Raw genomic sequence first — 26,079 nt, 5'->3', positions numbered from 1 at the left:
TCATGATGAAAAGTAAAGAAAACGCAAATAATTTACACTCTTTAATAGAATTTAAGTAAATCAAAAATTATATTGATACATATTTACAAACATATTTTGTAGTATTTGTCATTATGGTTCGTATGCTATAAATAATTTCAAAGGTGCGTATATCTATCATAATCATATTTTTTAGAGCAAGATCCTCGTAAAGATGTATCTATTTAGTTATATTTAGAAAAGCTCTCAATATTTATCTTGGCTTTCAACCAGATTATTGGTAATTCTCGTATAATAAGTCTTCGGTTCTGGAATTCCGAAAAATTTCGTCAATGATTCTTTGAAACATTTTCTAATTTGTTTAATCTAAAAAAAAATCATATGTGGAAGTTTAATGGTCTAATATTAAGATTATTGAAATTCATCAATATATAATAAACTTAAATTACTTTATCACGATTCCTAGTAAAAATTCGAATATTAAGTTCTTCAAATAGTTCTGGAACAAGATAACTCACTTGCGAACTCTCCAATTTAAAAACTAAACGTAAAAAATAAATTAATAAATGTTGAGAGTCAACGCGTCAATAAATTAATAATTAAATTAAATATAGTTTATACCTTTGAGATTCGGTTGATTTTTATCATAAAATTTAACATTGTCGATCGGATTCTCTTCCTTCTTTCCATAATTCAATATAAGTATGTCTACGATTACATATTCTTTTTTGAGTCCATCATGTTCTAATTGATCTGTTATGATTTTGGTTATTTTATCCTGTTAAATAAGCAAATAAAGTATTAAATTTGAATTTATAACCTATAATGCTAATAATACAATGAATATTACCTTTTCGAATTTTCCTTTCAAATCTTTAGGAACTAAAAACTCATCAACAAATTTATAGAGATCTCTTTTTCGAATACGTCTGATAATCTCTTTTGACTTTTTCAAATCCTAAAACAGATTAAAGCATCAATGAACTACTACTCGTTATAATATAAGAATATGATATAGCAGCTTACCGGATCATCAGAATCAGAATATTCGATTCTATTTAGGATTGTATCGTCCATTTTTAAATATTCACTTGGTTTATCGATACTTTTAGATATTTCTAAAACTGGGTCCGCCGCTATTAAAGCATCAAGTATCATATAATCTATCGCTTTGCCTAATTTATTAATTAAAAAAATTACATTAATTGTGAAGGACTGAAAATACAATTAGGGGTTTAAATTAATTACAATTACCAACACGATGGTTATATGCTTTCTTATGCAAAGAATACCGTGTGTGAAACAGTTCGTAAATATTGTAGCTTTCCTTGAAATCGTACGTGATTTGGTCATCAGAAACACGAGAGTAATTCATAAGTCTTGAGAAGTCAAATACTGATTTCATCCCGAGATAGTAACAGTCACGTGCCAAATAATCAAATTTGTCGACATCGATTGAATTACGTTTATTAGCTACCACATCGAATAGATAAGGAGATCTTATATATGGGCATATTTATTTATTTAATATATTGATCGAGTAGCAATAAATACTATTCATAGATTTACCTATTTCCAGTGTCTTCAGGTTTCTTCCCAGTGATTAAGTCTTTAATAAATAGTTTATCCTCATCATCTAAATCATAGGCTATTTCCTTATGTTCTTTTAAAAGATCATCAAACATCATTATAGAAGCTTCTTCGTGCGTCCACTTACGGTCGGGCCTTTTGCGCAAAAAGAAGTTAATATCTATTTGATATTATTTTATTTATTTTATTTGCAAGTCAAACCTTCTCATTTTAATAAATACTTCAAAGAGATGACTAAATGGCCCATGCCCTATAAAATTGTAGAATTTATTAGTAATTTACGATTAAGTTCAGAATAAAAGTTGAATTAACATACCCAGATCATGACATAATGCAGCCAATGTCACACATTTTAAATCTTTGTCACTACATCCTAGATCATGTTGTGTCTCACGGATTCTTTTCACCAACGAATGGGCAAGATATGCAACACCTAAAACATGATAATATAGTTGGAAGACTATCTTCTTAGTGGAAGTTTCTGAAGTTTCTAATTAATTTCATACAAAGCAAAGCAACGAAAGGATGAATTATGGATTTAATATAACACAAATTATTACCCAAACAATGTTCAAATCTATTGTGGCTGGCACCAGGATACACATAATAAGTAGTTCCTAGTTGTTTGATGCTACGTAATCTTTGAAAATGTTCAGTATCGATAAATTTGACTATCCAATTATCGAATTCCATTAATCCCTATTATAAATTAATTTGAATAATCGAAATTCAACTAACGTCATTATAATATAGTTACGCTCAAAAAAAATTTAAACAGTAAGTTACATGAATGGGGTCTTGAATTCTCTTAGATTTCGGCTTTTTCGTATAACCATTTTCGGCCATGATGCCAAATTCCGAAGAAAGGAAAAATATAAAATTGAAATTGAGACAAAAAATAAAGGATAAGAAAAAGATAAAATTAAAAAGGAAGCAATATTTATACACTAGGGAAATTCAGGAGAAATAGCTATAATGAAAAAGTAAAAACGTGAAAAAACAGGTTTCATAATAAGAATTATCATGTTTTTACGCAAATTAATCTTAATTAGGTGAAATTAAAATTTTTTTATTCTCACGAAAATTTATTGTTACACTCAATCTTCCAATAACCTTATCGTGAACCCTATCACTTATAATGTGAAACATTATATTAGGAACATCGTTATAACTTTATAACTTTAATATTGTTTTAAGTTCAATCAACCATTTATCATTAAATAAATGCACTTTGTTACATTTAACGTGTAAATAATAGGATAATCAGCCCCTTAATTACCAAATTTGGTCACAAAAACGGTATAAATTGGGTGAATTGAAACATTATATATTGTTATTTTTAATACAATGATTTAAACTTATATTATTCGGTGAAATGCCCGGCCGAAACGCATTCTGCTTTACTACGTTTTGACATAAGGATTTATATAAGAGATATGAGTTATTCAACGTCGACAAAAAAAAAGAAAGAAAAAAATGAATATTTTAAATAGAAATTTTCCCAAAATAACTTCCGGACCTGATGACGATAAAGCTCAATATGAAACAGCAAAAAAATCCAAAAAGTTTTCATTATTTAAAAAAAGTTATAAGGAAAATGGAATATTAATTTTTAAAACCACAACAGAAATCGTCGAAAAAATTGTACCAGAATTAGAAGTAGCAATTAAATTAGCAAATATTATCATAGATATCTATGAAAGAGCGAAAATTAATAGAGAAATTTGTAGAATAATGGCGGACAGGGTAGAGTTAGCAATGACATCAATAAGATTATTGATAAGGAATAAAGATGAAAATGATGAAATATTACATCGAAAAGGTTATTATAAATCGGTTATGCGTTTTAATAGAGTATTAGGTGATATTAAAGGGTTTATTGAAGAAATTTCTGGAGTCAAGGGATTTAAAAAATATGTTTATGCTAATTATATTAAAGGTAAATTTGAAGAATATAGAGATGAATTCGATCATGCTTATAAAGCATTACAACTTGCTATCACTATTGAACAGTTTGTTGATTCTGAGAAAGAAAATAAAATAATTAAAAAGTCTTTAGATGATTTAAATGGATGTTATAAAGATGTTTATAAAGATATGAAAGAGAATCATAATCTTGTGATGGAAAAATTATCAGTTCTTGCTACAATAATTGATAATTCTAAAGAAATGCAAAATAATTCCCTTGTCGATAATATAAATCCACCAAAAATTGATGCAAAATCAATATTACCACATGAATCCATTAAACACCATGGTAATATCAAACTCAGGAGATATAATGCTCAGGATGTAGCTTGTAAAATAATTAAATTTCCTATCGATGGAGATACTCCTGAATCAAAAAAAATTCGTGGTATGTTGGCTATTTGGAATCAATTAAAAGATTGTACTCATATAATTAAATTTTATGGAATTACAAAAATGGACGCCGAGGATTATATGATTATTGAATGGGCTGAATTTAATAATCTAAAAAATGTTTATGAAAATACAAAACTTTCTTGGCAACTTAAATTGTTCATAGCAAGAGATATTTTTCGAGGTCTTTGTTTCCTTCACTTCATTGGTAAATTTTATTAACAAAATTTTGGTCAAATTATTATTGTATCTTTATTGATAATTTTTTTTAAAATCTTCTTTTGTTAGGAATTTTGCATCATGATGTGAAGGCGGAAAACATATTGGTGATTACCTAATTTCATTACAATGATGTCCGTTCTCTCTTAAAAAAAATTCTAACTAGTCTATTACTATTAATAGGTAACAAGCGGATATAAATGTAAATTATCTAATTTCGAACTTAGTCGTGCGATGGGAGAGAATTCTAAAGAAGTAACAGATCCTAAATCAATAATTCGTTGGATGGCTCCAGAAAAGCTTGCAACTTATCATTCTGAACGTGAGGGTAGTTACGTACGATATACTGGTGCATGTGAAATGTTTAGTTTTGGAATGTTCCTTTGGGAACTTTCTTTTAACAGAGTCCCATATAATCATATTGATAAATCTGATGATATTATTGAATATGTTATTAATGGAAATCGAGAAACTTTAAATTTTGAGAAAGGTCCAAGTGACATTATTGAAACTTTTACTGAAATTATCACTTTAGCATGGAAACAAGATCCTCGTGATCGTCCGCAAGATCCTGCTGTTTCAGCAATTCTTGGAAGGACCTTTTCTTGTGAAAGTAGTCCAATGTCATTCTATGAACAAGACAACAATGATTCGACTACTACATCATTGGAAAATTCACAGAGTTCTAATATGGAAAATAGTATTAAAATGGACGAAGATTATAATATAGTTTTTGATGATGATGATGATGATGATTTATTACCTTTCAATAACGTAATTGAACTTCATAATAAACCTAATAAAACGGAACAAGATAAAAAACTTGCTTGGGAATATTTTAATGCTCATGCAGAACTTGGTAATAAAAATGCTCTTTTTTGGAAAGCCCATTATTTATCGGAAGGATATTACGTCGAAAAAGATAAAAAAAAGGCTATCCCATTATTTAAAGAGGCAGCAGATGCTGGTGTTGCAGAAGCTCAATATAGATATGCTATGGAATTTATTAAAGTTAATCCAGATATTTTTTTAGATTATTTAACTCAATCGGCAGAAAATGGTTATATTTTGGCTATGTATAATTTAGGAATGTGTTATACTAAAGGTCAACATGCACCCAAAAATACAGATAAAGGTATCGAATATCTTAAAATTGCTGCATTAAAAGGGCATGAAAAAGCGATCGACGCTTTAAAGAAACTTGATATCACTATTTAATTGTATTTTTTTAGATCAAATTAAAGTATTTTTAGTTTTGTTTATAATATTCCGTTTCAATTTGATTTTCATGTTTTGTTCCTCTATTTTTTTGAAATCAAAATAAACAGATATTTATTTTTTTATTCTTGTTTTGGAATTTATAGTGTTTGTTAAGCGAATTGTGAATTTAAACAGATTATATAGATTTAAAAGGTGTCGATGTTCAAGCAGTACCAGGATCTAAATGAGTGTTAAAAAAATGAGCAAAATCAGTGACACCTCTAAAAGTGCACCCACGCACTATATAAATTCTCTTTAAGTACATGGTGGGCCTGGTCCCAACCCCAACTTATAAGAGCTCTTAATATTTTACTCTCTATAAATGCACACCCTCTCTAAGTACACATTCTACTATTTTTTTACTATGTCCCAGGGGGGGTGGGGGTGCACTTAGAGAGGTGTCACTGTAGTGAAAATGTAAGTAATAAGCAAATCGAGCGTCATGATCGATCATAAAGTAATACTTGCGATTTTGAAATAAACTGCGGGGTGTATTCTTTTGCGACATTAGTGCATATAAAACTGTATATACCTTGTAGCCTTTTCGATTAATGATTATTAATATCAAAAAATTTATTAATCACAGTGTATACTCAAAGAATTCTACATATAAATTTATGAATGAAAATCCGAAGAATAATTGCAATCACATTGAACTTTGTGGCAGTTTCCTAACATAGCGACGATGCCGATGAATATACTTGAATATACTTATCGATTCAGCATTTCAGCGATTTGAACGCGTAGAATAATCACGTAGGTCTTTCCTTTCTTCCTTTCTTGGATAAAATTCAAATATCAGCAATTATTAAGGCCCCGATTTAAATTGATTTTGATTTTTAATTTTCTAAGTTGAAACACATGCTAAAATAATCAGCTTTGCCGAAAAAACAAGATAATTGTTGGCTTTTCTTTAACGCTCTTTATTGGTTTAAAAAATAAAAAAAAAATTATACATATGAAGGAAAAATTTTTTGTAGTAGTATTTAAAAGTTATATAAATTAAACTAGCTTCTCTCTCCTAACAATTCATTCATTATCTGCATTTTCCTCTGTAGTTTTGTCATCAATAACAAACCAACCGATGACTGGTGAAACAGCTATTTCATTAGAATTCTCAAAAGTTGCTTGTTGCGCACCCAAAAATCCAGCAATAAATTTTAAATTTAATCCAGTATCAGTCGTAAATGGAACAGCAACTCTTCCATCAGGAATATCATCTGGTTCAATTGAATTATAAACTATTTTTGTTCCATCTCTTTCATAAGGATAGAAGGCCATCATCCATCCATTAATATTCCTAGGACCCGAACCAAATTGTTGTCTTGAGGCGATTGTTGCCCAAAATTCTTCGTCAACTTCACCTTTATAAGTTTCAACTAATTTCCATACAACTGGATCCAATCTATCTAACCAAAAATCCATATCTAAATCCAATTGACGTAACTGAATGACTTTCTCTTGTAATTTTGTCCAATCTTCTAAAGTACCTTCGAGAGTAACTTTAGGAATCCCACAAAGTAAACACACTTTATATGAAAAATACGCTTTGACCATATCCAATAGAACGATACGACTAGCAGTAAGAGAAATTTTTGTTGTTGTAGAAAAATCACATTCTAAAAGAGATTTTATATCAATTTTTTCTACAGCTTGATCAGTTTGCACGACCAACCTATTTACTACTTCGGGCCAATCACCTTCAAGGCGAGAATCTTTCATATGCAAAATATCATTGGCTAAAATAGAAATCTCTTTTTTACCTTCGTGGCTAACAAAGCGAAAACGAAATCTTTCTGCATTATAATTAATGTGATGACTAACTCCTTGTGCGATAGTTAACCAAATATCATCAGGTGTTAGTCGTAAGTGTTGATGATGGTTATAAGCATGAAGAATCCCAGCAGCTAGTCCGTGAGAAGTCATTGTTTGTTTAAGTATAGATTGATTATTTGAGGGAGTTTCATCGTAATCAACTGAAATGGCATGAACATTTGTATCAGGAAAAATTCGAGAAATTTTATCTTTTATTGGAAAATGTTCTTTAAGATCATTCTCAAGATTAACTTTTTTAGTGAGGATTTGAGTACTCATTTTCTTTGGTTCTTTTTGGAAAAAGAGAGAGCAATGAAATTATAAATAATATTGGATTTTTTTAAATGTTACATAAAAATCTAACCTTTTTTGTTATTGTAAATGATTCAATGATTACATATAACGTCATAATAATCGATCATTAATAGTGCCCAAAGATATTTTAAATATCATTCGTACATCCTTTTCTTAAAATAAAGGCTACTAGCATAAAAACTGAACACAATCCCTAATATACATTTTTGTTTGGCTCTTACCTTTTTTAACACAACTTTGTTTACTTGTGCAGATCAATTTCATATTATGTATCCTATTATGACTTGGATCGGAAGAGTGAATTGCACAGATTGAATACTTTAATCAAATTTTGGCTTGCAGTTTGTATCACACTATTAAAAAAGCGATGTAGAATACATAAATCATTTACCCGAAAATAGCTTGTTCATAGGCTCAAAAATAGATCTTTTTAATTCTTAATTTCTCAATTCTTTACTTTTTTAATTGAAATTTTTTTTGTTCATAATAAGATGATTAGATCCATTGGCACATAAAATTGCTAATTACTTGAAATTTTTAATAAGAATATGGCTTTGTAAAACAAAAGCCATTCCCAAATATTGCTATATTTCCTCATTTTCCTGACCTGTAGTTTAGCCATAATATATTGTTTCAATATATCCCATTTCACCTATTGATAAATTGTGAGTTTACTTTATTATGTTAAATACAGTCTTTAAGATATTAAATATAGTTATTATGTAAATTATATTTTTTCGAAGATAGATCAGTAGTAATGTGATATTTTAGTTTTTTTTAAAATTTCTCTGTATTTAAATTTAAGGTAACCTTCCTTAATCATAAAATTCATTTATACTTTCTGGAAGTAAAAAGTTATCAAGTTATCGTCATATATTTATTTATAATTAATTATTACTTAAAATACATAATATTAAAGTAAAATATCTAAATAATATAAATAATATACAAAATAATACAATAATATGAGTTTACCGTTATTAAAAAGACACAATGATATTAATATCAATAATTTTTAATAATTAAAACTCATCTATTCAAATTAAAATTAAATACAAAAAATATAATTTATATAATTTATAGTTAAAATTTATTTGATCTCACTTATTATTGTTATTAACCTTAGTCGGTGTTAATGGTGTCCAATTTGTATCACGATTGTTTTTAGGTAAAACTAAGAAAATTAAAAAAATTATTAATAGTAGTAACAAATAAATAAGCTAAATGTATCAAAGAATTTACCTGATTTTGGTAAAGAATTGGTGTTGTTAGCGGACAAATCTATTAATTGGTTATTACCATCACTGTCATCATTTTCCAAAAAAGGATTCTTTGCTTTTGTTCTAATTACCGATGATGTATCTAAATAATAATAATAATAATAATAAAATAATAATAAATCAATAAAATTGATAAGAAATTTAATAAGTAATCATCATCAATTAGTCACCTAAATTTGATTTTGACGATATATCTTCAAATTTTGGAACTGATGACAAAAATGAATCATCATCCTCAAAAAATGGGTTTGATTTCTTATGCTCTTTGCTTGAATTTATACCTTGTGTATCTTTACTTATATTATTCTTACTATCACTATCATTTATTTTTCTTGGAGTTAATATATTTGAGGATAATGAATTAGGTTTGGGTGGTGGTGGAGGCCCGGGTTTTCTTATCATTAAGTCTTCATGAAATGGATTGCTTGATATGTTGCGAAACTCCTTATCAATATCATTCTTGTCAACAACCAGAGATGACGTTGAGGAAGATGATGCTTTTAATTATTCATTTATAAAAGAAAATTTTGTTTCATGAGTTATATTACTCTACAATTTCATGCAATATTTAATACATTTAATTCACCTGAATTCCACCACTGGTATGTTTCTGAACTTGGTGGGGGCACTAATGAAAAATGTAAAATATAAATGCTAGTATAAATACTATTATTAAACGAAAATAACATTTGGTCATATGGTCATATAAGTACTAACAATCTTCCTCTTTACTATTATCCTTATCTTCAAAATCAATCAAAACACCAACAGCGGGTTCAACCTTTTTGTCTTCGAGCTTCTTAACATTGGATTTGGTATCTAGCAAAGGATTATTGACTTTCCTAACATTCTTTGCTAATTTATTCCATTTATTTTCATCATTTGACGAAGTTTCAACACTACTTTGTGATACAAGTTGTAATTTTTCTAAATACAATTCTCTCTGTAATCTTTCTTTAGCAACTTCATCATATTTGATCACCTAATAATTTGTAATTATGTAAAACAATCATTTTTTTTTTTTAAAAAAAAACAAGAAAACAAATCATTACTTACTTCAATGTCAAATGATGACATTACTATGGATATATATACAAAATTAATTAAATTATAGACAAATATATATATTTACATCCTTACAAATAAAATTGAATGTTTTACCTGGCCTATGATCTGACACCATTATTTCTGCCCGTGAATATCCAATTTGCCGAATCTTATTACCACGGTACAAAATTCTATCTATTAAATAATACGAAAAGTTTAATACATGATATAGTTTTTATAGGAAATTAGATCAAACTTCGACTAACCAGTCCATGCAGGAACTCGTGCCTTCTCGCTAATAATATACGATAAATAAAATAGACATATTACAATGAAAAACTAACAAGAAATTATTAAATCCATACCTAGAATCATATTCATTGGTACCATCATCATATTTATAGGTCGGAAGAAAAGTTATAGGGCCTTCTATGTAATCATTAAATGCTAGACCAAATGCCACTTGATTTGACAACTATTAAACAAAATAATTTATTTTCTTAACCGAAATTATAAATACAAAATATAGTACATAAAATGAAATTACCTGATCAGCTTCCAACAGTCTACTAAAATCTTCTTTTTCTATGAGGCTTCGAACCTATAGCGTAAATGGTCATGAGTGTTATAAAACAAATACAGTAGTTAATTTAGTAGATAATACATACCTCTTCGTTACTTAAGGATATTCGATAATTGAAATCACCTAGCCAGATAACATATCTAAAAATAAAAAAAATTTAATATTATTTATATATACGAAAACAGCTAAAATATAATAACTTTTTTTATTACTCATGATGCTCAAGACGACGAGCATTTCTGAAAAGTAAACCATCATTTATGGTCTTGTAATCTCTATTTCTTTCTTCTATATTTGTTTGACCTAAATTATTTATGATAGTTAGAATAACTATTTATGAGCAATAAACAAGAATGTATTCATGATCAAAAGGATGTTATCTTACCAGCAGCTAAATGTGCAGTAACAAAACACATGCTTGCATCATGATAGTCAAGTCGTATTGCAACAGCTCCTTTGTTTCCTGCCATCCCACGCAATCCAGTCTTTAATTATAACAAATAATCAAATTTAAATAATTAATATATCAAAACGATAACAAAAGTAATAGAGAAAAAAAACGAACTTTTTTCATAATATATTCTACATTACGTATATTGGACACTATATCCGCCCTTGCATAAATAACAAGAGCTGTTCCAACTAACTGTCCAGATCTCAGTATAACATAACTTGAACGCTTATTAGGTCGATTGTTTAGAGTATCGCTTATCTCTTTTTCCCATATTCGTCTAAATATAATATCATAATTAAGATTTATTTGTAGGTCCTTATATAATCATAATAAATATTTTTCGCATACAATTTTTCTGGATCTGCTGAAACAATCTTTAAAAAGAATTATTATAAATATGTAATACAAAATAACACAATTGTTTAGAAACAATAAATTAAATACCTGTTGGGGTATTAATTCAACAATTTCCTGAAAGCCGATAACAAAAAGATCAGGTTCCGGTTCATCTAAAATGTTACAAAACAGTTATAAGAGGGATTTTTAAACGTCATTAATGTGACTTTACATACGACTATCGAAAGCAAAAAGCCAAGGTGACAGCGATTCTCCAGATGGTAGACATCCATTAAGATTAATTGATCCAACAAATATATTTATTGTAGATTTCGAAGAGAAGTCATTTACCCTGTAAAATAAATTACGATTACTGTAAATAGATCAAATAAACAATAAATCAGCAAAATAAATAAATTAAAATATCTATAACCTCTTCTGCATATCTTCCAACACTAATTCATGAACCGGATCATGAATTTCGATTACTTTTTGATACATTAACTTTCCCTGTCATTTTAATATAAAATTAATACTAATTTAAAATTTACAATAGGAATTTTCATACTCACAAGTAACAAATCGATAACTTCCTGTTTTGACTTGTCTTGAAAGTTATTTATGTAAAATCTATTCACAGTTTTTGTCGCATCTCCAATCACACCTATGAATTACTTAATTAATACACAATCTAAGAAAAATTAGAAATACTCGTAAAGTTATTACCTGACCAAGTAAGCTTCCCGCTACGAGTATACTCTGACTTTAGAGCTCCTGTTCCCGCATAAATTTTCGACAAGCTATCCCCATTTTCAGCCCATAGATAGGAATGTCGAGAAAAAAGACTTTCTGTGTCGTATTTCGTGACGGATTCTATTTGTCGAAGATATATATCCAAGACAGTTTTTGAAATAACCGTTTGGACCACATTTGTTCTAAACAATCAAACAATATTACTATTTTAATATTTTTGATGGTTTATATGCATGAATATATATATACCTGTCCAAGCTATAAAACAATTAATGTAATGAGTATAAAGGTATATAAAATAGAAATTAACGTGACATCAAAAAATAGAAATTGTTTCACTACCAGTCCACACAGTTCGTTCTAAAAACACCTTTTTGGTAGAATATGGGCGAATTCGTTTCCATATCCAATAAAAAGAAACAAAAAGACTCTAATCGATCTTGAATGTCGTGTATCAACAAGGAGACATTTTCATAACTTCCACTCTTACAAATAGTATGGAAGTCAAAATTGTTCATCCGTACGAAATTATCACCGCTGTTTTCATTTAAATTAAGAATACGTTCCTTATACTCTTTACTCAAGATAGATTCACCTTCTTTTACACCAAGGAGGTTGATTATATCAACATCACCATATCTTATCTCTAATTCATTAAAATGTCGCTCAACTGCTGGTTGTGTTGCATCAGGCCCACGCGATATTTGAATTTTATGCGACATGACTTGAAGACCCTATTAGTATAGAAGTTTAATTATTCCTTCTGATATAATATTACACATTTAAAAAAAAAGCCTTAAATGGCTTACTTGTTGTTCCCAAAATACTATTGTAATTAATTGAAACAAATAAAAATTAGAAATATTTTTTTTTTATCGCTAAAATTTAACTTCATATATCATACCAGGAACACTGCCACGAATTTGTACGTATGAAAAACAAGAAGTAGACATTTGCAAGATAGTTTCTGTCTAAAATAAGGTTTAAAAATTAATTAGAAAAAAATAATTACATAGTGATAACGCATGTATTTAATAAAGAGACTTGCCTCTACAAAGTTTGCAACATTCCCATCATCATCAATTCCTCGAGTGTTATATCGTGTGCCTAACAAATATGTGTAAATTAATCGGCGATGAAATACTTAACTAGAATCCGAAAACATATATGTACATATATATATAATATACCAGCACGTTTACAACTTAATTTAGATATAACTGATAAAGAAGCTGTATTTGACTTTATCGTTACTTCTTTTCTGCCAATATATCCTTGAATAGCAAGTACCTGAAAATTAAGAATGTTAATTACGGTATGAAATGGATCACTCAAATCGCATATACTAACCAAGAATCCACATCGATCCATCGCTTCTTGATTTGCTTTACTCAGTTTGGATCGAAAATTTAATAACTCTTTTATCATATATTTATTCCATAGGAAATGATCATCAAAAGAATATTTATCTGCTGCTGTCATCGTTATTCTTTAAATCAAATAATATAAATATTTAGAACTCATTCGTTTATAATTACAGCAAATAATTTATACCTTGCGCTTAAAGTTCTTGTTAAGTCAAAATCAGATGAAAAATAGAAATGTCCATTTGATAATAGCTTTCTGAGTGGTGCGCATGGATGCACCACTGGTTGTTCGTTTTGCAGAGGCAACTGTCCATTATCATCATATATTCTATTGACACCATATAAGGTATCGTATGTATCATTGAGTGAATAAAATTCTACATCTAATATTCGATGTACAGACTCTCCCGGTCGAATTTCTCCAATGTGTGTGCAGCTAGTTACAGCTGCCAAAAACATGTCTAAAGATCAAGCGAAAATTGAGCGAAGGAAATTCTTAATAAAATCAATAACAAATAAGTATTTTATTCAGTAGTAAATACCTTTTTCTACTTGCAATAACCCAAGACAGCCATATACCGAGCTAAGTTGTCGATATTCATATGCATCAAATTCAGATTCTTTTACAAGTGACACATTACATTGAGGACGTGAGGGATCAAAATTCTCATAAATATTTTCAAAGACTAATACCGCTAAATTCGCGTCCGGTTTCGAGTCATAACTATGTGAAATATTAGAAGGTTGCAATGCAAGTGCACGAGGGTGATCTCGAACAAGTAAAACACATTGCATAATGAACTCTAAATACACTTTAAAAGTTGGGAAATATTAACAATGATTTTTTTTGCTGACCGATTTATAAATTTATGTCCGTTGACTATTCTTGGCAATTCGTGGCATTTTCGTGTTACGAAAGTGATCGAGCTTACACAATGTGAGCAACAGTCAACCTTAAATTTTTTTTTGACAACTCAAAAAATAAAACCACGTGTAAAATAAAAAAAATTCGAAAAACCTTTGTAATACCAAAAGTAAATTTACCAAGAAACTATAAATAGAACTTGCCGACTTTCTTAGGAAAATGGTAGAAGAGTTTGCGGATACCGAAAGACATTTAACTTCAAACTCACTTACACCTGCGACTCCAAATGAAAAATTATTTGAAAAATTATTAGGAACAGCCAATGATCAAGTAAGGATAGATTTTTTCTTTTTTAATTTAGTTTAGATATTAAATTTTCCGTTACTTTTGCTATAAGACATTTATTGAAGATGAAGATAGTCTACTTGGAGATTATGACTGGGAAATTTCTTTCGATGAAGTTGATGGTATTGAATTATACATATGAATAATATTAATTCATGATGCAATTGACATTGATGATTTTTTTTTTATTAGATCATATATCATCATTTCAGGAAGATGAGTTCGTTCGCGAGGCTTTTACAAAGGCAAGAAATTTTTTTATAATTTGATTCAGTTTTAATTAATATTTAAATAATTTAGCCTTATTATTAGGGAATGGATTTGCGAGAGTATGCTAGGAATGTCGAAAAAGAATTAAATGGAATTGAAAAAGAACATGAAGTTGATTGTATCTTTTTATATATATAAAAAAGTTATCATACTGTTCATTTTTTTAATTTTCGCACCAAATCCTTTACTACTTTCAACTTTCCTTAAGATATTAGTCAAGCAAAGAATTTTGTAGAATTACATAATCAAATTCAGGTTTATAAATATTTAATGAATACTTACTAAATAATAGTTTATAAATTATTTACTAACAAATTTTATTTTAATAGTCTTGTGATCAAATATTAGCAACAATGGAAAATATGCTAAGTGTTTTTCAAATGGATTTAGGAAACATCAGTTCAGAGATCCAAACATTGCAAGATAAATCATTTTCGATGAATATAAAACTTAAGAATCGTACGGTAAGTTAAAGTATATGAATATTATTTTTAAAAATTAGATTTATTTATTTTATTTTTATATTTTAGGCAGTTGAACAACAATTGAATACTGTTTTGGAAGGAACCGTTATTCCACCCCCTATGATCAAGTAATTATAACATTATTATGTAGATGGGATATTTCTATGATTATGCTGACGAATGATCTTATTTAGAAAAATTACTGAAGGAGAAGTTGATGAGATTTGGCTTGCTTATTTAACTGAATTAAATAAGAAAATGACTTACGTTAAACGTAATCAAAAAATGAATGTTAAAGCAATTAAGGATGTTGGTCCAGAATTAGAAAAATTGCGATTAAAAGTATGTAATTTGATTTTATTTATTTATTTATTTAATTTAATTTATATATATTGAATGTGAATTTTTTTTAGGCGACTGAGAAAATACGAGATTTTCTTTTAACAAAAATTAGATCACTTCGTATACCTAACACAAATGTTCAAATTTTACAACAATCAATTTTATTAAAATATAAGGCACTTTATAAGTTTTTAATGGAAAGATATAGTGAAGTTGCTGTAGAAGTCATGCATAATTATGTTAACACTATGCGTTGGTACTTTTTCAATCATTTCGAGAAATACAATAGGGAGTTACAAAAATTGCAGGTAAAATTATTAAAGCGCTGGTATATCTAATTTTGAATTTAAAAAATATTTATCATTTTTTTTTTTAAAGAATCCAGTCGCAGATAAGTATGACATGATGGGTTATGATGAGAGTGTCCGAAAAGGTATTTTAGAAAAATTCTCACATTAGTTCTTCTTGAAGAGTGCAACCCTGTCCAACGACACCTTATATTAATGTATTCGATTTGTTAGGTGGTCTTTGGGGAACCGGAAAAATTGCACTGCAAGATAAAGCGAATATTTATGTTTTGAAAGACAGAATTAAAACACTTCGGAATCAGGATGCGGGAGTGATTTTAGTTCATGTTGCTGAAAACAAGAGTAAAGTAAGATTATATATTCAACTACTTGAATTTGTAATAATTTATGTCAATATTTATAAATTTTTATATTTAAATAGGGATATCCAAATGAAGCATTGTTTAGAAGTTTTAATTTAACCTTTATAGACAACGCAAGTTCAGAATATCTTTTTATTGTAGAATTTTTTGCAAAAGATGACAAACCTAATGCAGAGCTTGCTAAAGATATTTTTTCTGAAATTTTTAATACCACAATCAAAATGGGTTTGGTTTGTATCTAAAGTCATCAATAATTATTATTATTTAATTGAAGGATTTATTTACTTTTTATAAATTATAGGATTCTACCAAGCAATTTGTCGATAATAGTTACGATGCTATCGGAATTCTGATTTGTATTAGACTTAATACACAATTTGCCCTAGAATTACAGAGAAGAAAAGTACCAGCTTTAGAGGGATATACTAATCAAATAAACATGTTATTATGGCCCAGATTTCAGGCTATTATGAACATGCATATTGATAGCGTTAAAAAAGCTGCTACTAAATTTATTGTTAAAGATATTCATCCGCATTTCGTAAGCTGCTAGTTTTACAGTACATTTATTGCATTATATCCATTCATTTATATTATATAATTTATTCTATAATTTATTCTTTAATTAGGTGACTCGAAGATATGGAGAATTTGCAGCATCAATATTGACTCTAAACGAAGAATATAATGATCCAATTCTGTTAAATAGGTAAACATTTTTTACTTTGAAAAGAATTTTTTTTTCCCCAGTAAATATTAACTAACTATAATAATACATATAATACAGCTTGTTGAGATTGAGAAATGAAGTTGAAAATTTCCTCGATAAATTATCAAATAATTTTGATGATCGTAAAAGTCGAATAATATTCTTAATCAATAATTATGATCAGATTATAACTATTTTGAATGTAAGATCCTTTAAGTTGTTACTCTTGAATTTTTAAAGGAAGATATTTATCATAACATAATTTTATAGGATACTGGTGGCAAAGTTATAGAAGCAGAAGTTAACTATTTCAAAGAATTATTGAATGGTCAAATATCGGGATTTGTTGAAGAGGAATTACAACCTCATTTTGGAAGTTTAGTTTCTTTTATAAAAAATGTTGAACAAGGAAAAGATCTTACAGTTATTGAACCAGGTATTTTATTTAAATTTATTTATATAATTAATGTCTAAATTTTGTTAATATTAAATGTTATCATTATTATTTACATATAGAAATTTTTGACCAAGTATCATCTGATTTTGCTGCAACATGGAGACAATCTATAACATCAATAAATACTTCAGTAATCCAACATTTTACAAATTTCAAAAATGGTACAACAATATTACATTCAGTTTTAGGACAATTAATTATTTATTATACTAGATTTTGTAACATGTTAGAAGAAGCTTTAAGAGATGGTAAAATCAGAATTAGACATCAACCTGTTAATGTACAAAGTGTCATGGTTGAAATTAAGAAATTTAGAAGTAATTTTTAAAATATTTAAAAGTATTAAGTAATTATAATTAATATAAAATTGGCTTATATTTAAATTTGCACACATTAATAATAATATCCACTATTTAAATTGTAATAAGCTATTTAGTAATAATGATTTAAACTGCATATTTTTATATTCGAAAGAAAATAATAATTGAAAGAAGAATTTTGATCGCATAAAATAATTATTTTACGTTTTTACAAGTTTATTTTGTTTATATTTTATTATTAATTTTACAAGTTAACCAAAAATCTAATGCTAAAAATACATTATTAAAACTACAATCATGATAAGTATAGGTATATAAATATTATTATATTCACAACAATAAGCAATAATTATAATTTATCAGTATAAACTCTTGACGAAGGACGAGAATTAGTAAATATTCTGGATGAAGGTCTTGAGACATTACTTAATATTCTAGAAGAAGGCCTTGAAGTAGCATTGAACATTCTAGAGGAAGGTCTTGAAGCATTGTTAAATATCCTAGAAGAAGGTCTTGGAGAATTAGTTTCTACGTCTGAAAAAACTTTTGATACAGGTCGGGAACGATTTGGTTTAAGACCGCTTCTTAATCCCCTAATTGTTTCATCAAAATCACCTTTTACAGAAAGTGACAATGAATTTAAACTTGATGCTAAACTTGGTACTTCGGAAGGACGACGTGCAGCAGTCTACGATTCGAATAAAAATAGATAGGATTAGAATGAAATATGTCGGTTAAAGTAAATAAGAAGAGAAGAGACTATTATAATTACAAAACGGTTACTATTTTCTTTCTGCTTTACTTTCTCAATTTTCTTCCTAACTTCTTCATTTTCTTGTCTAGCTTTCTGTTTATAAAAAAGAATTTGTTAGTTAAATTATGCATATAACTAAACTTGAAAATAAAAATATTAATAGGTAACATCAAATACTTACAATTAAAGAAGAACCAAAAGATACAATCATACCAAAAAATTCTTCAGGTTTGGTAGCAACTGGATCTTCACAATAATAAATCAATAATTGTTTCAAATTTTCTTCCAAGTTTTGTGTGGTATCTTGCATATCTAAAATAGTAGATTCGGCTTTCTTCACAAATTCCTACATAAAAAATTCGAAGGAATGTTAAAAAAAAAAGAGAGAGAAGAGAAATGTAGCAAAGAAAGAAAAAAAGATAAAAAAATATACCTCCATGATCTTAACAAAATAATCATTTTGTTGTTTAATTTGAAGATTTTTCATATTATCAATTTCCTCTTTAATCGAATCAATACCATTAGTTAATTCATTAACTGAAGCTATAAGAGTTATAACAGATATTCTTGCTGCCGCCTCTAAATGTGGTAAATCATCCATAAATGTTAATAAATCACTTTGAGTTTCTTCAAGTGTTGCTGCTAAATAATGTAATAATGTTAATGTCCCCTTTGAATTATTCTCAACAGCTTTAGTATCGCGTATCTAATCAAATAAATAGTGTTTAAATTAAAAAAATTATATATAAAAAAATATATATTTTTAAGAAAAAAAATTGGTCTAAGGAATATTACCTTTAGGAGAACATCCAACTTATATCCTATAGCATTACCCCTAAATGTAGAATCATTCATGAAATTACCGAAAACTAATATCGTCTATAAAACAGAAATATTTAGATTAACGGACAGTTGATCATTTTTTTTAAAATAAATAAATTTGTTTGACATACCTTCAATAACCTCTTAAATTTTTCGGATTCTTTCAACTCAGTATATGCATTATTTATTATTTCAATTTCCTACATAATAATTATATTAAACAATTAAGTAATTAAAGTTAAATTAAAATTTTAATAAAAAAAAGTATATCTAAACTTACAGGTGACAACTCTTGAACTTCCATTTCAAATCTTCTCCTATAAATCATACATCCTAATCTTTCGGATAACCTAGGAATCTCCATAACTTCCCTAAAATATTTTTCAGCATTTCCTAAATTATTATTATCACTATACTCTTTAATTAGTTCTTTGTCTTCGCTAGTAGGTACATAATTTTTTAAACTCCTTAAATTTTCAATGGATAATTTTTCATCATCAATTTCTAATAAAGCATCCTTAATTTCAATATAAGTACATTTTATTCTAGCTAACATAATACCGATATTATTAGCTCTACTAATATCCAATAATGTTACTATACTGCTTTTCTTTGAATTAGCAGGTGCTGTAGGTGATTTTATTACATTACTCAAAGTATTTTTTGGAAATAATGATTCGATCTCTACATAATTTATAGGAATTTCTTTCACAACTTCAGTTGGTATATCTTCCCATACTGTTGAGTTTAATTTATGTGGTGGTATTTTACTCCAAAATAATGATTTTAAGGGAACATTTGGTTTAATTATATTAGGAGATGTTATAATTGGTATGGGAATAGGTTTTGATGTCGATGTCGTAGGTATAGGTGGTGGTGGTGGAACTCCTACACCAGGTGGTGGTGGAGGAGGCGGTGGAGCTCCTCCGGGAGGTGGTGGAGGAGGAGGTGGTGGTGGTGGTGCCCCTCCGGGAGGTGGTGGCGGTGGTGGTGGTGGTGGTGGAGCTCCCACGCCTGGCGGTGGAGGAGGAGGTGGTGGTGGTGGTGGTGGAGCTCCTACGCCTGGCGGTGGAGGAGGAGGAGGAGGAGGAGGTGGTGGTGGTGGTGGTGGTGGTGGTGGTGGTGGAGCTCCTACACTGGGCGGTGGTGGAGGTGGAGGTGGAGGAGCTCCTACACTGGGCGGTAAAGGTGGTGGTGGTGGTGGAGCTCCTACACTAGATGGTGGCGGAGGTGGAGGGGGTGGTGGTGGAGCTCCTACATTAGATGGTGGAGGAGGTGGAGGCGGCGGCGGCGGCGGCGGAGCTCCTACACTGGGCGGTGGAGGAGGTGGAGGTGGAGGTGGGGGTGGAATGTCTATCTTACTCGGTGAAATTGATTTGGATTCTTCATCTGGCGAAGGTGTTAAAGGTGAAGATATTGAAGAAATTATCATGGATGACAATTCTAAATTACTATCAGATTTATTGTTCTCATTAGATTCATTAGATTTATCTTTTATTAAATTATTATCAATTAAAACATTAACAGGTTGTTCATTATTAACAGAAATTTCATCTGATGATAAATTATCTATGGTTGTTGTCTTTGAAGTTTCTTGATTTAAATTTAATTTTGCTTGTTTTAACGCTTCATCTTTTTCTTTTGTTAAAATCTCAACCTAATAATAATAATAATAATAATTTAGTAAATAAAAAAAAAATAATAAAATAAAATAAAAAATAAAACATAATTATCCATAAAAAAATCCTTTTTTTTTTAAATCAAACCTTAGATTCTAACTCATTTAATTTATTTCTCATTTTGTCAATTTGACCATTTGTTATATTTTCATTAATTATCGTATATTGTCCAGTTATATCATCAATTGAATCATGAAATCTGTTTAAAAATATTTGCCATTCTAACAAATTAAAATAAATTAATTACTTGATGCGTTTATCTAATAATTATATTTGATCTAATGAAATATGAACTTTAATAATACCTTCTTTGATATTTGTTACGGAACTTATTCTTTCAATAAATAATTCAATAATGTTCCAAGTATCATTTTGAGAATTTCTAAAAAATTATATTTATAATCAATTTAATCAATTCATTTTTAAGCATAATTTTTTTTTTAAGAATAAATTCCCGTTCAAATAAAGAAAAAAAATACGTACTCTTCCTCTCCTGGATCATTACAAGCAATTTTTAATAAATTTTTAAGAGTTTCAGTGACTCTTAAATATAAATCATAGTCATGTTCAACTTGTCTTATAAGTCCAACAATTATAGAAATAGGATCACTATAAAGAATAATGAATATAAAGTTAAACAAAATCGATTGAATAATATAACATAATATATGCTTCTAAAGGAAAAGAAATTCAATAGATTCGAACAACATACTTTGCATCTCTTACAAGATCATGAACTTTTTCATATAATTCATCTACATCATCTTGATTTTCTTCTTCATATAAATAAATCTGATTCAACAATAATTCAGGCGGATTCGAAGTCTTAAAAATCTAAAAGAAAATTAAATTAATTAAATTAATTTTTTTAAAATATATATATATATATATATACATTTATATATACATATATTCCCATTAATCCCACACAAAAAAAAACACATCACGTACGGCAAATAATTCTGATAATCCCCTCCTATGAAATTCATCTCTTAATAACATTCTCTCTTCAACTTCTTCAGGTGAATTAACAATGGCATTAATTAAACGTAAAGAAGCAGTTTTATATTCCATAAATGCACTACTTTCTTCCTCTTCTTTGTTTCCTCTCAAACTTTCAACTAAATATTGAAATCTAAACTTTTCTTCATGAAATTGTTTAAAATCTGAAAATGCTGATAATGCAAATTGATGACCTTCTAGAGACATTACACATATGGCTGCTAATACATCCGCTACGTGTGATCTTAATTTATTATTTGGTGTGTGAAGACAAAATACTATACTATTTATTAATGATGGAGATTTTAAAACTTGATTAAACCCAGACTAAAGAATAAAAAGTATCAAGGAAGAGGAAAAAATATGAGAATAAAATTCATTTAATTAATAAAAAAAACAATAATATATAAGAATAAATTAACAACCTCTGTGTTTAAAAGGACTCTTAAACATCGAATGCATTCTGATTGAATTCTATCATCATGATCAGAATTTCTTGAAATAGCTCTCTTTGTTCCTGTTGTATATCTCTCTAGAACATTTTCCAATGCTGCCAATCCATCACAATCTATAAAATCTTTTATCCACGATAATTTTGCCGTAGTTAATGTTACACGTAATGACTGTAACCTTTCTGCTAATGGTTTTGATGAAATACTCTTTTGTAACAATTTTTCTACATAAAATTCCGGAGTTCCTTCAACCTTTGTAGAGGATAAACCAAACCATGAACTAAAAAATCCTTTTGAACTTGATTGTGATTGAGATTGTACAGAAGTCGGAGAATGTAGGCCTTGGTCTGAATTAACCGAAGGTCCATTTGATGTTGGACTCTTATTCGAATCCACTCCATTTCCATTAACAGCTATTATATCACGCAAATTAGTTTTTAACGGTGATAAGTTATTATTATTATTATAATTAATGTCTTTATCATTATTTATATTTTGTTTCAATTGTGTTGAATTAACTATATTGTTCGATTTCTTAAGAGCCTTATTTTGCTCTAACAATGTTCTTTTATTATGTAACATGTTACGCGATGAACCACGTATACTCGTTTTATTCTAAATAAATTTGATCAATTAGTTATTTTTTTTTTTTAAAAAAAAAAAGGAGTTCATTTAAAAATACCGGTGTATTATCATATAAATTATTTGATTCTTCATCTTGTTCTGGAATTATCGATAAATCGGAATATTGAAGTTCTGTCATTACATTATTACAATCTACCATAGTTTTAGGACTATCCGAATTTGAATGATCATTATTTTCTATTTCATTTAACCAAGTTCCAAAAATATTTGGATCAAATAATTGGTCACTATCAATGTCACCTAATGATATAGGATTATTATTCGATTTAGAAGTGTTTTGAGAATTATCGGTAGGTAAAGAACAATCCATTCAGTCACTAAAAACAAAAAAAAAATTAAAAAAAAATTAAAAATTAAAAATTAAAAAATCAGAGTAAAAATAAAAATAAAATAATTTTTAAACCAAAAAAGGAATAAATAATGATCACATCATCATATTAAATATTCTATCAAATTACCTTATACTACGTTGTCGGAATTTAAATTCAAGGCTTAATGTTGAGTAATTAAATTGGATCAATTTGGCTATTAATGAAATTGGATTGGAACAATTTTCGAACATAATAATACCTTTTAAATATAAACTTTAATCATACAAATAACATTAGAATTAGAATAACTTTCTCAATTTTCAAAATAACGTAATTAAAATTTTTGTAATGGGCGAGAGGAAAGTAGAAACTCCAGTTATTTTTTTTTTTTTTAATACGAAATGTATGCTTGCTTAAACAAGCAAAAAAGGAAAGATACAATATGCCTTATGTGTTATACAATAATCATTATGACGTTTTTTAATAAAAAATTGACGGATAAAAAAGGGTAAGGAAGTTACGCGGATACAAAAATGTAACCAACCCGCTATTTAATTTTCGGTGGTGTGATTAATTCAGATAATGCATACTCCCTCTTTATATTGTAAATCGTGAGGTAGGGGAGTTTTTTATATTGTATATAGTATAGCATATATTATCTTGTATTACTTTGTTTCAATTTTTGTAAATCGCTTTATTTAAATACTTAATTTCGTTATTACTAATTAATCCCCTTCACCTGACTTTTACCCCTAATTAAAAATATTAAATAGAATTCTTTTCTTTCATATATAAGTTGAAATTCTACTTTCTCAATTTAATCCTGACAGGTAACTCAAGACAAGCTGTTAGGAATCCTATGACAGTTTTCAAAGGAACATTAGGATCAACTAATTCTATATCATACTTTCTAAATAAAAGACACAAAAAACATTGCAATTCAATCATAGAAGATTTATAACCAGGACAATTACGAACACCAAAACCAAATAATAAATTTCGTAAATCTTTATTTAATTGGTCGTCAAAAAATCTTTCAGGAATAAATTTTTCTGGATCTTCCCAATAAGAAGGATGTTGAAGTATTCCAGTAATATTAAAATAAAATTGAGTACCAGCGGACCAATTATAACCAGCTAAATTATCAGGTTCAGTTATATACCGAGGTAACGTTGGAAGAATAGGATGAAATCTTGAAACTTCTCTAATTACTGCAGGACAATATTTTAATTCCTTGATGTCATTTTGAGTTACAGGGCGAGTAATATCACCATTAAATATATTATCAATTTCATCAAAGATTTTTTTCTTAACTTCTGGATATTTTGTTATATAATAAATTAAGATAGAAATAAAATTTGATGTCGTATCTGAACTACCTGAGAAAGCATCGATCAAATTAAAACGAATTTGTTCGTCAGTCATTGGCTTATTATGTAATTCATTTTCCGAATGTGAATTAGAATCCTTTCTTTTTGTATCTCTCTCAGTATTAGATATAATTAATGAGGATAACATATCTCTTCTATTGATAGTTTCATCAATAGATTCATTTTCAATTTCTTTACGACGTTGTGTAATGAGTTCAGAAAATGCATTGTATAAATAATCCCGATTAGCATATAATCTTTGAGTTTTACCTTTTAATCCAGGAAAATAATTACGAAGTAATCTTGGTACAACAATAAAAAATGTTCCACCACCTAAATAAATTTTAAAGGATTCAATAAATTTTTCGGATTTTTCGACGGTATTATATGAAACCAATTTTATTTCAGAAGAACGTTTTCTATTATCCTCTTTAGATAAAACTTCATAATAAGCCATCATTGTATATGCCCTTTCACCAAATGTTAATACAGCAGTAACATCATTCGTAAATCTAACTATCCATTTGTTTAAATCTATTTCTCTTGGAGTATTTTCATTTATCATATATAAATCATTCAAATAAGATTCTAGTTCAAAAAAGCATTTATTTGTCCAATTTAAAACTCCTTGTAAGTAAGGTGATGACATGACAACTTGTACAAATAAATGTCTATTATATCTCCAAGATTTTATATCTTTATTTGATGATACTCCAAAAGTTGGTGGGAAAATATCTGCCAATCCACCTGACATTGGAAAACGAGTTGTATAAGGTGATTTGGTAGACATAGTAAACATTTTATTGAAATCTTTTGGATTACTTAATATGATTACACGTCTTCCTGAAAGCATTATTTCACAAATATCTCCATATTTTCTTTTAAGTTCACTATAAAATTTATCTGCATTCCTAAATACTGATAATTTCAAATTTCCTATTATTGGTAATGGAATTGGACCAGGTAATGGATTTACTCTTGTAAAATATTTATAGTAAGATTGTATGATATATAATATTATTGTAGCGAATATTAATGTGAATATCATCTTTGATGAGACAAAAGGTAAATTGATGAAATTCAAGAGGTAAAAAATTTTTTTTTTCAGGAAATTATAAGTGGTTCATTTACACTCATGTGTATATATTATTAACAAGTACAAAGCAACAACAGATTGTAGATTCAAAATAAAAATATTCGGATATGGCAACGTAACCTCCGAAGAATTTTCGGAATAAACAAA

The 26,079-nt window shown here is 28.2% G+C and overlaps 6 protein-coding genes across 6 annotated transcripts; 2 read left to right on the top strand and 4 right to left on the bottom strand.

Moving 5' to 3' along the window:
* Positions 1–26: 26 nt before the first annotated feature.
* Positions 27–2,415, bottom strand: OCT59_014009 (uncharacterized protein; the record flags this gene model as incomplete). Its single annotated transcript, XM_025315061.2, has 11 exons — positions 27–345; positions 429–520; positions 601–757; positions 830–937; positions 1,006–1,154; positions 1,234–1,478; positions 1,549–1,704; positions 1,771–1,819; positions 1,886–2,002; positions 2,130–2,268; positions 2,356–2,415. 11 exons carry the CDS (start codon positions 2,413–2,415, stop codon positions 226–228), a joined length of 1,392 nt encoding a protein of 463 aa, XP_025183678.1. The 3' UTR covers positions 27–225.
* Positions 2,416–2,910: 495 nt separating this feature from the next.
* On the top strand, positions 2,911–5,504 carry OCT59_014008 (uncharacterized protein). Its single transcript, XM_025315062.2, has 3 exons — positions 2,911–4,138; positions 4,219–4,256; positions 4,333–5,504. The coding sequence occupies exons 1-3, from the start codon at positions 3,046–3,048 to the stop codon at positions 5,365–5,367; spliced, it is 2,166 nt and encodes a 721-aa protein (XP_025183679.2). The 5' UTR covers positions 2,911–3,045; the 3' UTR covers positions 5,368–5,504.
* Positions 5,505–5,980: 476 nt separating this feature from the next.
* OCT59_014007 (uncharacterized protein) lies at positions 5,981–7,535 on the bottom strand. Its single transcript, XM_025315063.2, has one exon. The coding sequence runs from the start codon at positions 7,501–7,503 to the stop codon at positions 6,439–6,441; it is 1,065 nt and encodes a 354-aa protein (XP_025183680.1). The 5' UTR covers positions 7,504–7,535; the 3' UTR covers positions 5,981–6,438.
* Positions 7,536–14,414: 6,879 nt separating this feature from the next.
* On the top strand, positions 14,415–17,988 carry OCT59_014006 (uncharacterized protein). The gene is made up of 17 exons (XM_025315064.2): positions 14,415–14,554; positions 14,622–14,691; positions 14,762–14,814; positions 14,882–14,957; positions 15,048–15,094; positions 15,169–15,303; positions 15,370–15,431; positions 15,498–15,645; positions 15,717–15,953; positions 16,024–16,078; positions 16,167–16,300; positions 16,375–16,545; positions 16,617–16,856; positions 16,945–17,024; positions 17,103–17,226; positions 17,295–17,460; positions 17,541–17,988. The coding sequence occupies exons 1-17, from the start codon at positions 14,444–14,446 to the stop codon at positions 17,807–17,809; spliced, it is 2,178 nt and encodes a 725-aa protein (XP_025183682.1). The 5' UTR covers positions 14,415–14,443; the 3' UTR covers positions 17,810–17,988.
* Position 17,989: 1 nt separating this feature from the next.
* Positions 17,990–23,294, bottom strand: OCT59_014005 (uncharacterized protein; the record flags this gene model as incomplete). The annotated part of the gene is made up of 14 exons (XM_025324917.2): positions 17,990–18,489; positions 18,574–18,648; positions 18,737–18,901; positions 18,989–19,261; positions 19,351–19,434; positions 19,509–19,577; positions 19,658–21,034; positions 21,144–21,277; positions 21,362–21,438; positions 21,540–21,665; positions 21,769–21,890; positions 22,008–22,385; positions 22,484–23,125; positions 23,193–23,294. The coding sequence occupies 14 exons, from the start codon at positions 23,292–23,294 to the stop codon at positions 18,151–18,153; spliced, it is 3,963 nt and encodes a 1,320-aa protein (XP_025183683.2). The 3' UTR covers positions 17,990–18,150.
* Positions 23,295–24,133: 839 nt separating this feature from the next.
* On the bottom strand, positions 24,134–25,989 carry OCT59_014004 (uncharacterized protein). The gene has a single exon (XM_025315065.2). It carries the CDS (start codon positions 25,882–25,884, stop codon positions 24,271–24,273), a length of 1,614 nt encoding a protein of 537 aa, XP_025183684.1. The 5' UTR covers positions 25,885–25,989; the 3' UTR covers positions 24,134–24,270.
* Between the last annotated feature and the right edge of the window lie 90 nt (positions 25,990–26,079).

The sequence above is a fragment of the Rhizophagus irregularis genome, chromosome 21, assembly GCF_026210795.1.
Source record: "Rhizophagus irregularis chromosome 21, complete sequence".
Classification (NCBI taxonomy): domain Eukaryota; kingdom Fungi; phylum Glomeromycota; class Glomeromycetes; order Glomerales; family Glomeraceae; genus Rhizophagus; species Rhizophagus irregularis.
This window is presented reverse-complemented; position numbering and strand designations above follow the sequence as displayed.

Excerpts from the sequence above, each read along its gene's own strand:
- OCT59_014008 (XM_025315062.2), top strand. The coding sequence starts at position 3,046 with ATGAATATTTTAAATAGAAATTTTCCCAAAATAACTTCCGGACCTGAT. Across the intron at positions 4,139-4,218 it reads TTGTTTCCTTCACTTCATTG|GAATTTTGCATCATGATGTG; the intron begins GTAAATTTTATT and ends TTCTTTTGTTAG. Across the intron at positions 4,257-4,332 it reads TGAAGGCGGAAAACATATTG|GTAACAAGCGGATATAAATG; the intron begins GTGATTACCTAA and ends TACTATTAATAG.
- OCT59_014004 (XM_025315065.2), bottom strand. The coding sequence starts at position 25,884 with ATGATATTCACATTAATATTCGCTACAATAATATTATATATCATACAA.
- OCT59_014006 (XM_025315064.2), top strand. The coding sequence starts at position 14,444 with ATGGTAGAAGAGTTTGCGGATACCGAAAGACATTTAACTTCAAACTCA. Across the intron at positions 16,079-16,166 it reads TGATGAGAGTGTCCGAAAAG|GTGGTCTTTGGGGAACCGGA; the intron begins GTATTTTAGAAA and ends TCGATTTGTTAG. Across the intron at positions 16,301-16,374 it reads TTGCTGAAAACAAGAGTAAA|GGATATCCAAATGAAGCATT; the intron begins GTAAGATTATAT and ends ATATTTAAATAG.
- OCT59_014007 (XM_025315063.2), bottom strand. The coding sequence starts at position 7,503 with ATGAGTACTCAAATCCTCACTAAAAAAGTTAATCTTGAGAATGATCTT.